Raw genomic sequence first — 13786 nt, 5'->3', positions numbered from 1 at the left:
ATATATATATATATATATTCCAGGGTGTGGTTCTTCATACAAGCCTCTCTGAAAAGGGATTCCCAATTCTTTTCTTTGTTTGAGATTGTCCATATATACACACACACATATAATAAGCAGCAGGTTATATATTTCTGTATATATATGGGCAGCAGGTTATATATTCCTTCCTTCAAAGAAACAATCCTGTGTGTTTAATATTATACACACACATAGACACACACAGTGTTTTCCCAGTTCCTCCATCAGCCATTTTCTAGGGTCAGTTTACTTTACCAGCACTTAGTCTTATATATGGTAGAGACCAGGAGGCTCTTCTCTAGGTGGCCTTCCACACTTCTTTTCTGGTTAGTTATTTACCAAGCATTATTGCAAAGGGTATATAGGCAGGGGTCTCAGAAGTCCTGGCTAACAGAGTAACAGTCTGCAGGAAGCAAGGAGCTAGTTTCCTTCAACCCAGCTCATTAGTCAGTGTTGGTTCAGCCTTCTGGGGTCTGACCCCTAGTAAGTTTACTATAGGCATATTTAAGTACAGTACAATTTGGTGAAAATGTATTATGCTAATTCATTCTGTCCCACATGCACAACAAAGCATATATAACTCTCGGGGGAATGAATAAAAAAGTAAGCTAAGTACAGATCAGATGTTAGTAAGTTGAAACTCCTTGTAAAGTCTGTAATGATGGGTCCTGTAGATTCACTGAGAAATAAAAGCTTGTAATAAGGGTCTAGAGGAGGATCCAGCCACACAGATAGTTCCAAAGGTCACCAAGATATTAACCCCATTGGTTCTCAGCCTTCTGGGCAGACAGCAGATTATGTGTCCCTTCCCTCAGAGGAGCAGTCCTGTGTGTTTAATATTACAGTTCCCCCAGTGCTTGTCTGTGAGTACAAAGACCTCTGTGCCTCCGACAGGAGTACTGGGCGTGCAGCGAAAACAAGCAAGTTCTGTAGAGAGAAATTCTAGGGGACTCTTTCATTGATCTCATAGTAATACCTCAGATGTTCAAACTCAGGAGCACAGACTCCTCCCATGTTGCTGCAGTGTTTTAGGCACTTCTCCCATTATTTGATTGGCTGGCTAGCTGCTATAGTTCCCTCCATCAGTCAGTAAGAGCCCAGAGTAGTCTCTTCTGTTTCTTCTTTCATTTCTCTTCCCACGATGTATGGCTGAATCTATTATGTGTTTACTCCGTCTCTTTTATTCTGTAAATTTTCTTCCATGTAAAAAAATCTTTTCATCCATTTAAGGGGCAGATTCCAAAATAGCTGTTGTTTGAGTAATAATTTTTTACATGGGTTATATCACTGACTCATTAAGCCTTTTAAAATACATGGTGTTATTCTTTTCTTTCGGTGAAGGTGACTGAGACTGAGGTCTGCTCACTAGTCCCGCATCCCATAAGAATGTATATTGGGAGTGAAGGCTCTTTGGTATAAGCCCTTCTCTTGAACTTTCCTACTATACCAAACACTCGCTGCAAATGTATTTTCTTATTAGCACATACAGTGAATAAATAGGATAAAATCAGATGAGCCTCAGTGTTGTTATAATAACACGGTGTGGTGCTTTTCATCTGGAACACATTTGAATGTGATGCCAGGAAGTTCTTGCCAACCCTTAAAGCTGTCATGTCATGTCTGTTCCCTGTACATGGTAGCAAATGTACTTACTTGGGTCCTAGCTGCATGCTGTCTTGTAAATCAGAACCACCATCTTGGAACAAATGTCCCTAATTCTATAGTCCTAATATTCCACCAAAGTTGATTGTGCAGGTGGCTTAGTTAGGGTCTTCTTACTGTGAAGAAACACCGTGACCATGCCAGCTGTTACATAAGAAGATATTTAATTTGAGGCTGGCTTACGGTTTTGGGGGTTTAGCCCATTATCGTCATGTAAGAAGCGTGGTGGCATGCAGGCAGACATGGTGCTGAAGAAGGAGCTAAGACTTCTACATCTTGATCAGCAGGCAGAAGAAGACTTTGTTCTACTATCCCCATAGAGACACACTTCAAGAAGGCCACACCTCCTAATAGTGCTACTCCTTATGGGGCAAGCATTCACACACATGGGTATATGGGGGCCACTTCTATTCAAACCACCATACTAGGCCCGTCCAACTTTGTTCTCTGAGTTTCTGTTTTTTAGACCAAGTTTGTGTGTTCCTTTTTGTTGTCGCAGTTGCTTCCTTTTGATTGTGACCCATCATCTCTCTGGGCTCAGAACTGAGTTGCTTTCCCGATTCCCTGGGGACCTGCTCTGAACCCCTGTCCTCCCAGGTCATGTGCACTCCAGCTTCTTGTACTCTGCATGGCCTCATCTCTTTTTTTAGGAACGTTGTGAGACAAACTGTGGGGGCAGGGAGCAGATTCAGTCCCACATGATCTTACCCGGGCTCACCTCCCCTGACTTTTTTGCCATTGTAGATTCTATGACCTAAATAGTCCAGGCCATAGGAATTGAATAGAAACTAGATTTCCCTGGATAGACATTAAATTAATTAATCTTCCAATTTGACTAAGTTATTCCGTGTTAGCCTTTTAAGAGTCAAGTTAAGATTTTTATTTATAACACTGAATCCAACATAAGGGATGATCTTGTGTGTAGTCAGGTTAATAATGGTAAGTGATACTGTTTTAAGATGCCCTCCTAAATTCACATGTTGGAACTTAATCCCTAAAATTTATGTTAATGATCTTTCGAAGTGGGGCCTTTAGGAGGTAGCTGAGACTAAATGGAGGGGGGGAACCTCCCACCTGTCTTTAACCAGAGAGGCCATGGCTAGCTGACTTGTTCTGCTTTTCTTTGTGATCTCTACCATAGAAGTAATATAGCAAGGAACCCTTTACCAGATGCTGATATGGGCACAAAGATATCAGACTTTCTAGCTGCTAAAAGCAGCTCATGAGGAAATAAGCTAAATAATCTTACCTTGGTGCCATGCATATATATACATACATGCATACACACACACACACACACACACACACACATACACACATATAAAAATCTTACCTAGTTGGTTTCCTCACCTACAAGATAAGAATGACTATAATTTTTATCCCATACTGTTATGATGCTGAAGAAATAAATTCACAGCGTTTCCATGGAGTCCTTTAGACTCAGGCTGGTGCTGCTTCCAGATCCTTCTTGGGAAAGAGTTTCTCTGTCCTTCCCAGTTTCCAACCCGAACACCTTGAATTTTCTCCCTCAATACTGTATTTTTTTTTACCCAACACCTCGTCTGTAAATCTGAGCCTTCTCACTGCCTCTGTCACTGCCACACTTGCACTGTCACCTCCTACGTGGGGTCAGTCAGCAGTCAGTGTTTGCAACTCCGAGAATGTATCAGCATCATTGCTTTTCTGCCTCGGGTATCCCTGAAGCCACTGTCTTTATTGTGACCTAATGATTCTGCTAAAGCCAGTACTTCCTCTCTAGACCACGATGGCCTTGTGAGCTTGGCTCACCATCTGCTGTTTGTTTTTTGGTTTGGGCTCTGGCTTTTCAAGACAGGGTTTTACTGTGTAGCCCTGGCTGCCCTAGTACTCACTCTGTAGGTAGTGAGCTCCACCTGCCTCTGCCTCCATGCAAAGGTGTACAGCATCACCACCCAGCTACTTCCTAACCTTCTAACAGCAGGTCAACAAATGGTTAGGCATACTGGCCGCAGGTACCTTCTTCCAAGGCCTGTTGGAAGCCAGCCCTTAAAGCCCTGGGTTTTATGGGGATCTTTTGATTCACTGTTGGCCCAGTTGGTACTAAAGCCCTCAGTACTTTAAAGCCTCTTCCTGTGCAGTAGAATATTGATCATTGCTAAATTTAAGGATGCAAATACCAAAGGTATGACATTTTTTTGAGTTGGATTTTTAAAAGTTGAGAAGGCAGTACATATACACAGATACATTCTGAGCTGGGAGCTTGAGTTTCTGGATTCATTCCACCACCTTGCCTGTAGAGCTGCCCAAATGCTAGGTGAGTTCTAAATGTCCTGTAGGGAAACATTGCTTTGGATTTCTTCGTTGCAAGTTCAGCCTTGCCCTTTCATCCCCTGGACTAGCCCTTCCTTTAAAGAGCGTTCCCCACAGTAGCCCTGAGTGAAAGGCCCGGAGTTTTCCTGGTATGCCTTCTGGTGTCCTGGAGATTCAGAGGCTATACTGAGTGGGGAAAGCTCTGTGTTGATGACAGAAAGGGAGGGGAAGGAGAGAGGTGGCAGAAGCCAGTTTCTGATCTCGAAGAGCTGCCTCAGCAAATATTTTAAATGAAAATGTGAATGCAAAAAAAACAAAACAAACAAAAAAAAAAAACAAAAGCCAGATGTGGGGTGGAGGGACAATGAGCATCTGCGCAGATTAATTCCAGCAGATAAATGAAGAAAGGGCTTACATGGCAAATGTGTGTGGACAGAAATGGGGCAGGGTTGTTAGGAGTGGGAGACAAAGGTCCAAAGAGGGACAGTGTGGTCCTCTGCTGCTAATATCATCAATGTTAGAAACACACATTATTTTGCTTCCATTGAGTAGTGAATAGGTTGTTAATGCTGTGAAGAAGTTTTAAAAAAATAAAAATAAGGTCAGGATAAAAAGAAACGGGGCTTCCTTAGTGGAAGTCAGCTCTAAACTGAGTATCTATGGCAGGCATCTAGAAAGGTAAAATACAGACTTTCCAGAGAGGCAGAGAGACACTGTCACAGAAGCCCTGCCTATAGTAGAAGGGACTTTGCAGGTAGTGGTCAAAGAACTTTGGATAATAAAGTAGAAGTTTAGAGATTTTTTTTTTGAGGGGTGGGAGTGGCTAGGTGGGCCACAGTGGACGGAGGCAAGGAAGACCTAAGACTGCATGGTCGTAGTGAAGGATGTGAAGTACATGCATGATAAAATTGACAGCCACTTGAAGGTTTCAAAGGAGGCGATCTCCAGTGAGTTTTAAGGTAGTCTTATTGAGGCTGATATAAGTAAATACCACAAGCTAGATTCTTATCAGCAACAGTTTATTTCTTCTTTTTGGAGGCTTAGAGGACTAAGGCTAATGGATCTTGCCTAGATCTCTAGCTGCTCTTCGTAACCGTATTCTCCTCACGTGGTGGGAGAATGCCAGCCAGCCTCAGGGTGTCATCGCTGGTGACCAGATTTTAGCATGAATCTGGGGGTCCCACAAACACCGAGGCCATAGAGACAAGAGTTACACTGAGGACAGATCGATACCAAAAAAGTCACTGGAAATTTGGGTGAAGTGGAGGATTAAGGAAGAGAAGGTGGAAGAATGATTGAATAAACAGGATGTGACACATTTATTGTTTGAAGCCTTCCTGGAACTCCTAGATTACCAGTGGTTTGGTAGTTATTGTGGTATAAGGTGTCTTAGTTACAGTTTCTGTGGCTGTGAAGAAACCCTGACCAAAAAGCAAGCTGGGGAGGAAAGGGTTTATTTGGCTCACACTTCCATATTGCTGTTCACCACTGAAGTCAGGACAGGAACTCACACAGGGCAGGAACCTAACAGTGGGATCAGATGCAGAGTCTCCAGAGGCATGCTACAGAGACCTGGCTTCTCGAGGCTTGCTCAACCTGCTTTCTTATGTCACCCAGAACCACCAGCCCAGGGATGGCACTGCCCACAATAGGCTGACCCTCCCGTGCCAATAACTAATTAAGAAGATACATTATAGCCAGATCTTATGGAGGCATTTTCTCAAGTGTTTCTTTATTCTAGTTTGTGAGTCAAGAGAAACCAGCCAGCAGATAAGGGAATTATCAAAATGTTTTGTAGAGTTTTAGTCCATAGAAAATATCACACAAAACATGAGATGAAAAATTTGAACTAAGTTTAAAGTCTAAAAGTATAATAGACGATTAACTCACCTGTGGGTACTCAAAATGGGATTTCTAGTGCTCTTAAGCATGTTTTTTCCTAATTATTTTGTCTTGTGAAAAGTTGAGACTCCATGAGACTCAGTTTTGCCTCGTGTGAAATAGGAACCATAGCCATGCATTGCTGGGTCATTTTAAGAAATAAATGGGAGTTGGAGAAATGGCTTAGAGCTGAGGAGCACAGACTACTTGAAGGCAGTTCTCAGTGCTCATAGAAGGTGACTTAGAGCCACCTGCAAGGCTAGTTCCAGGGATCTGACAAGGCTCTCCAGGCCTCTGTAGGCAGCAGGCACACATGTAGCGCATATACATATACACAGGTTCTCACACATTCAAAACGAAGTAGATGGTACAAAGCTTAAAGACATGAAGGAGAAATTCGACACAGTTCCCCACGTTTTTCTAAGCCAGTTAAAATAAGTTTTGTGATATCCCGTTCTTAGTTCTGTTCCATAGCCTTTCCATTCATTGCTAAGCCTGTTCCCCTACTAAGAAGGAAAGTAGTGTCCTTGTCCTCCTCTTTCTGAAGAAGAAGCAAATGTCATAGGAAATTTACAGAAATGACTGAGGTCACCAAGAACGTCTTTGTTAAAGGTAAAGCTAGCTAGCACATGGTGGTCCTGCTGTGGCCCTGTGATGGTCGCCATGGATTGCACGCGAATCACCTTGAGCTCTGCCTATGATGGCTCCCTCTGACTTGGCATTGTGCTTCGTGCCACCTTCCTCATTTGCTGGCTCTTAGTTTCGAGTCTGATGCTTGGTCCACTGTTTTGTTTATGGATGTATTTGTTTCTAAAAGCTAAGAGCTTCCAGAAAGCAGTAGGTGATGAAATCTACACCCAAGAAATGGGTTAAAAACAAATGGAAAAAGTACGAAATAGCACTCCCTCTGTGGGGTCAGAATGACTATCATCTATAATTTCTTTTAACTGTGTTCATCTTTAAGAGCTTGGGGAAGCAGAGTAACTTAATTTCTGAGTCTGTCAGCTCAGCACTTTAGTGATAGAGTTAAGGGCCAGCAGTTGAAAGCCACTCTTAGCTACACAGGGAGTCTGAGACCTGGGATACATGAAACCACGTTTGGGGGTGCATATGTGGAATGGAGATGAGCATACCCTAAAGATGTTTTTGTGCTGATAGACTTCCTCAGGCAGCCCAACTTCTACTCTAAGCCAAGAACTGTGCGTGCTCCACTGCCATGCCTTCATGGAAAGACAACGTGTGGAGCCAGAACACTTTCCAGTATTAACTGAACTTTACAGTCTCTTCATTTCTTTGGCCATTTTTCTTTGGGCTTTTTTAAACCTTTGTACTAGGTTCCAGAGACAGTCTGATACTACTGTATTCAGCCTGGCCTCTGAGTCATAGAATCAGATTCTAAGTCCTGTTTCCTTTTTAAATTAGGGATGTTAAAAACTTCAGTAGCAGCCTTGGGGCCATGGCTCAGTGAGACAGTACCTGCCTGTATTCAAGGCCCTGAACTCAACTACCTACACCTGAAGCCCCGCCCCAACACAGCTTTCTAAGTCACCTGCTCTGGAGACAACATGCTTTTTCAGCAAGTCTGAATTGTATGTAAAATATTAACACTTGTACTGGTGTTTTCTTATGAGCAAATTTGATAGGTACAGTATTCAGGGGGAGCAAAAATGAGCCTGTTATACAAAGTAATAAAGAACAAGACTTATCTGTTCACAGCTATAATCTGTGATGTGATAATTACTGCAGAGTGTGAGCAGATGGAATGCGGACTTTTGAACATGAAAGACCTATTCCTGGGCATTTGATGAGTACCTGGGAGTTGGGGAATTATATCCGGCATCTAATTCTTGTTAGCATTTGCTTAATCTCTAGTAAAATCCCATGAACCTTCTTTCTATGATTCTTTTTCTTTTAAAAAAATTATCTTTTTTTGAGATTCTAATATAATTATAATATAATAATAATTCTTCCTTCCATGTCCTTCTTCCCATCCCTTTTATATACTCTGCCCCCCTTGTTTTCTTTCACACTTATGGCCTGCTTTGTCGTTGTTACCCACATATATGTATATACAGATATACTCCAAAATACATAAACACACTGCTCTGTCTGTATAATATTACTTGTGTATTTGTTTTCAGGCCTGCCCACTTGATTTTTAATTAACCAATTGGTGTACTTGTCATGAAAGAAGACTATATCTGCCGCGCTCAGCATCTCTTAGTGCCCCGTAGCCTTGGTGTCGGGTGAGGCTTCGTGGTCTTTACCCGCTGTCTATTGGCGCCATCCATGTCCAGCTCATGTTTAGGCAGTCATGTGGGTGAGGCTTACGCGTGTGACTTGGGACATTCTTGGGGAGACAGTCTCACAGCAGACTCCCCGATCCTCTGGCTCTTCTTGCTGCTCCCTCTTCCACAGTGATTCCTGAGCCTTAGGTCCAAGCCTTGTTTTGTGGACATAATTGCTGGGACTGGGCTCCACAGCTCTTTTTTTTTTTTTTCTTTTCTTTTTTTTAAGATACATCATGAATTTAAGATCTGTAAGAAAGAATTCTAAGTGTGTGGGATTTTTAAGTTTAGGAAAAGAATGCTCAGGAGTGCAATCCTTTGAAACATGTGTACTCTGCTTCTTAACATTGCAGTCTGACTGCAGCAGCTCCCGCTGCACGGTTCACATTGGTACTTCCTTTGTAGTATTCTTGACTGACCTCTCTAGACTTGACTTTTCATCGTATTGTAGCTTTCATTAGACTTGAAGCCAGTGGCACACACCTGCAAGACAGCTTTATGTAGAGTAAATTCTTAGCCATCGGGAGAGAGATGAGCAGGTGACCAAGAGAAACAATTAAAGCCAACATTAATACAGTAGTTCTCACCCAGCTTCTGAAACAGAGAAGGCGACAAAATCCCCCCCAGCCTTCACAGTCCTCAGCTAACTTGTATGGACTGTGTGTGCTAGCGATAGGCTGCTAGAGCAGCAGAGCGTGATCTTTGCTCATGTATGTATGTATGCGTGTATGTATGTATGTATGTATGCGTGTATGTATGTATGTATGTATGTGTGTGTGTATGTATGTATGTATGTATGTATGTATGTATGTATATGTATGGCACCCAGGGGGTCACTCAGTTCCTCTTAGGAAAACAACAATTAGAAAAAACAACCCATCTTGAGCAAAAATAGATACAGTAGATAATAGTAGAGTGACCAGGTGTTCACTAGTCTTAAGGGAAAACCCATCCTGTGTTCCTAAATTTTCCTTTTTATTTAATTCACACTTCCCCAGGGCAACTTGAACTTTCCAAGCCTGAAAGAAAAGAGCCACAGGATGTGATTCTGCCCCACTGGCCAGACGGGAGACAGTTAGAGAGGGGTCTTATTTAAGGATGCTTAAGACTACATTAATGAGGTTAAGTCCAAGAAACAGGTGGGCTCTGGTGCTGGAAGAGTCCCTAGCACTTGCTATATACATGTATTCATCTCATTCGCTAGAAACTAGTGGTTCTCGTTCTTGTTCATATTTTGTAGCTGCCTGTCTATTCCTCCTCGGTGCGAGGGATTTCCAGATACCATTCCCAGAGCTTTTGTCCCCATTTTATTTATTCTGAGAAACAGGAAGTAGTCTGGGAGACAGCCGAGTCACCAGGAGCCTCGTCAGGGTTGGACTCTGTCTTCCGTTGGGCCTCTTCTTGATGGCCTACTACGCACACGGCTGTACAGTTGAGCAGCTGACTTTCTAAACAGTGGAGAGCCTATAGTTCTAGTTCTGACGTCATCCTCAGCATCTCTGCTGTCTGGACAGAGACCCTGAACATCTGCCACCAGCACTGCACTGGCTCTGCCCATTCCACACAGGCTCCACTTGTCCATCAGTTGAGCAGCAACTCAGATTTAAGGCCCGTAGCACTGTAGATCACTGTGATTCCTTTTGGCCAGTTAATGGCGTTTGTTTTTGTTTGTTTTTTAATTTGCAGCTGACATTAGTCTATGACGCCCCGTCTAGGTCTTTTGCTAGTGATACTTGTAGCACTCTTGAGTTCAAGCTCTTGACTAGATTTCTGGGTTCGTTTTTGTTGGGTCATTAAAAACTTTGAGTAAGTGAACCTGCGGAATTTCTTGACTGAGATCTGCCCTGTTTTTCCCTTTTTCTAGGTCTATTATTAGCAGAAGATTTTTCTGCATAGTTGGCACGCTGTACCTGTATCGGTGTATTACAATGTATGTAACCACACTCCCAGTACCTGGCATGCATTTCAACTGTTCTCCGAAGGTAAACTGCTTCTCCCTGTCATCTCCCATTTTTGTTTGTTTCTCCTCTCGCCTTGGGGACCTGAGACTAAGGCCAAGATGAAAACTGATTCAGACTCACTCCCCTCTGGGAATGTCCCTTAAGCTATAGGACCAGACAGCCACACCCTTCTCAGAATCCCCTAGCCTCACCAGCCCCTCCCAGCTCAGAACCAATGAGAGCTTTGCCAGACTATTAAATGTATTCTCCTTCAGTGCAGCTCTGGGTGTGTTCTCCTTCGCTGCAACGGAAAGCTGTTTCCCCTGCCACATTTTCCTTTCCGTCTTCCCATCAATCCTTTGAGCAGGGCAAGACAGCCACACTCCCAGCCCCTGGCAGTCCTCTGCCAATTCTCATGACATTGTTCTTGGGAAGAGCGTGGGGCCCTGCATCTGCTATCATTTCTTGTAGCTCAAAAGGTTTTGAACCTGTCCTCTATTCCCAGAATCAAGTAACTGTTACCTTGGAAGAGATTTTTTTTTTTAATAGAAAGCTTTTGGAATGTCACCAAATAGGAAAAGACTTAATTCTTTAGCACATTAAAGCTCTTTAGTAGTGCAATCAGAAAGAAAAAAAGGCTAAGTTCTTGCCTTGATTTCTTGATTTTTAATATATGTAAAATACTAACACATATAAAACATAGATTTAATATATTTATATTATATATACAAAATAAAAAATACTTCGAGATCATTTATCTTCATTAAACCATGTGCTGAGATAGCCAGTTACTTTTGGTTTCATCCCTTTTAAGTCTCTTCCTGCCAAAGGAATCATCCTGTCAGAGGGGCTTTACAGAGGCGACTTCAACGCTTACTCTGGAGTTTTTTTTTTTTAATGGAATCTATATGATAGGGAGTTCGGGCTCCTTTTAGTTTCCCTGCGAACTTTCTCTCTCCGAACTTAGGGGACGTTCTCACAGAGGTGGCTGGCTACTTTCCTGACTCTGTCCAAGGTTCCCTGAACTCTGGAGAGCGGATGTCCCAAGCCCAGAGTCTTAGCATCTGCCCTTCTTCTCTGAACCCTCTCACGGTTCCTCAGTCCTTCCCACGAAGCCAGCCTCACATCCTGTTTTTATCCTTTGTAAAAGCTTCCCAAAGCCAGCTTGCCCTGCCTAGATTGTAGAATTCAATCTTTCTTTATTTAATATTTGGAAATACTGTATTATTGAGAGTTGTTAAGACTCTTGTTAAGAGTCTGCTTGATAAACGAAATGTTCTATACTGTAAACATAACAATTGTGACACACACCTAAGTGCAGGTGAACTGTTTATTTGATTGATTTTTTTTTTCCTAAGATAGAGTTTCTTTGTGTAGCCCTGTCCTGGAACTAGATCAGGCTGGCCTCAAACTCACAGAAATCTGCCTGTTTCTGCCTCCTGGGTGCTGGGATTAAAGGTGGTCACCAGCACCACCAAGCTGCAGTTCAGTTCCTAAAAGAATCTGTATATTGGTAAAGTTGCTGCAAAGAAGTAGAAAGCTGAAGATAGATAACCCGTACATCCAGGGGCTGCTTTTCCTCCCTGGTTCTAGTGCTGTGCCTTTGTGAGGGTGTCTGCATCTCTACTCAGCCCTTCAAGTCCAGAGAGGTGAGCTGTGGCTATTCAGAGTCAGCCAGAGTCACCAGTGTTCCTAACCACAGTCCATGGCTAAGAATAGCTCTCGGGTTTTGTTGGTAGAGGCAGAGATATCAGGCACGGCAGGGAAACTCATTCACATGTGTCACCCAAGTGTTGGCTGGAAATCCAAACTAGAACAGTGATTCTTCAGCAGCCTTCCTTCTATGACTCAGCATCTTAAAAATGAACAGTCGAAGGGATCTTGCACACCTTTGTGAATAGTAGTTAAAACTCAGACCGATTTATTTTGTAAATTAAGAAAAAAGAATTTAGAACACAGCTTTTAGTTTAGTTTTGGGTTTTTTGTTTGTTTGTTTGTTTTTTGTTTTTTTTAATGCAGAATTTAGCCCAGGAAATAGAACTTTTTATTTTGATCTGGAATTTTCTGACGTATTTAGTATAGAGAGACTAGTGTAAGGAAATTTGTTATAGTCAACACTCAGATTCACTTGTCACATCTTGTTGTTGGTTCATCTGTCTTTGTTTTGAAAGTTTTGTTTTATATCACCACAGATGTAGCATGCACTGGGAAACTGGACATTTTATTGCATTATACTCTTGGTAGTCAGCAGAATTAATACTTCTTTGATATTGGCAGTTCTCAGTTCATGGAATTAGTCCACTTGTCTTGAAGGCATTTTTGATAGTCTGTTTGCATTCATTAGGATCCAGACTCTTTACAGAACAGTTGCTTTGTCTGCCTGTGAGACTCTTTTCTCCCCGTGGCAGTGAATTATCGAGTACAGACCCTTGGTCCTGATGCCACCCACATTCACCAATTTCTTGTGATGTCAGCTCACTTGTTGCTCTCTCTCCTCCATACTTTCTCTCAACAGGAAGTTATCTTTGAATACTTGATAAGGTTCGGTTTTAGCATGTTTGGCAGGAAATCTTCTTGGAGAGAACCTAAACCTGTCTGAATCTAGGTGAATGAGCAGGATAGGACCCTTGGGTGGCAGATTCAGTCTGGGAATCAGTGTTCTGCCCAGATGATGGAATGGCCCAGTATGGGCAAGTGTCAAAAAGGAGACAAGGGTGCCACTGAGGCCTCAGAGACCAGCCCTGCCCATTTTAGTCACTGAGCAAAGGGAATCAGAATCAGAAATAGCCTCATTGAAGGTTACTTGTTGTCAAAGCCATCTTCACCACCAAACTGCCATCAGCCTCCATGACCCAAGTGGGCGTGGTGCTGTCATGTTCTTCCACTGAGAACTGGACAGTCTGCATTAAGCAGCTCTATGTTTTAGGAGCTCAGGTACATGGATACACTCCATTGAAAGTACCTTAAAACTTGCCTGGTTCAGGCTCATACCTGATGGAATGAAATTTTGGAATGGTACTATAAAAGGATCAAGATAAGCCACTAACTCCGAGGATGGGAAGGAAATACCAGACAGGAGCAGTGTTTGTTTATGGGGTCAAATGCAGTAATCAGACCGAGGGAAGACAGGGAAGGGAAAGACGTCCATGACTGAGTTTTCCACTGGAATTATTATAAATGGGAGGAAAATGGGGAAGAACATGAGTATGTGGGAGACAGCCGAGTTGATATTTATGACGGCTAGGTTTGTAAGTCCCAATCGGGGCTAGGAAAGGAATATTTGTGATTTATCATATTCTGAATGATAGTAATATAATATAATATGTAATATAGATGCAAAATCCACAGACATAGAATATTTAGTGCTTATATAGTGAACTGGATATTCAGGATCTGAGGTCTCTTCAAGCCTGATATTGGTAAGTTCTCTGAAAGTCTCACTTATTACTAAACATAGTGGAAGACAGTTGAGCTTTACATCAGAGCTCTGCTGAGTGAGGAACTTAAACCTGGTTCCACCGTGGTGAATGGGGTTCCACATTCACCCCCACACTAGAAAACCTGATACTGCCCACAGCATCAGGGTTCAAAACAGACAGCTTGTCAGAAAACTGACAGTGGCCATGGTAGAAGTGAAGTGGCTCTCAGAAGAGTGGAAGAGCTTCAGCAGTGGTCGTGAGGTGGTGGGTTGGCACGTAGGTGGCT

The 13786-nt window shown here is 42.6% G+C and overlaps 1 protein-coding gene across 11 annotated transcripts in view; it reads left to right on the top strand.

Annotated features, from left to right (window-relative positions):
* The window catches only part of Sgms1 (sphingomyelin synthase 1), a 266886-nt gene that overhangs the window by 235741 nt on the left and 17359 nt on the right, over positions 1 to 13786 (top strand). For all 11 annotated transcript variants that reach the window (XM_031390092.1, XM_031390093.1, XM_031390091.1 and 8 more), the window contains one exon: positions 10006 to 10123. In XM_031390092.1, coding sequence (XP_031245952.1) covers positions 10006 to 10123 — 118 coding nt within the window. The remainder of the gene's footprint in view (positions 1 to 10005; positions 10124 to 13786) is intronic.

The sequence above is a fragment of the Mastomys coucha genome, unplaced genomic scaffold (genome assembly GCF_008632895.1).
Source record: "Mastomys coucha isolate ucsf_1 unplaced genomic scaffold, UCSF_Mcou_1 pScaffold21, whole genome shotgun sequence".
Lineage (NCBI taxonomy): Eukaryota > Metazoa > Chordata > Mammalia > Rodentia > Muridae > Mastomys > Mastomys coucha.
Note: the sequence above shows the minus strand (reverse complement) of the source record. Positions and strands in the feature narration are given on the sequence as shown.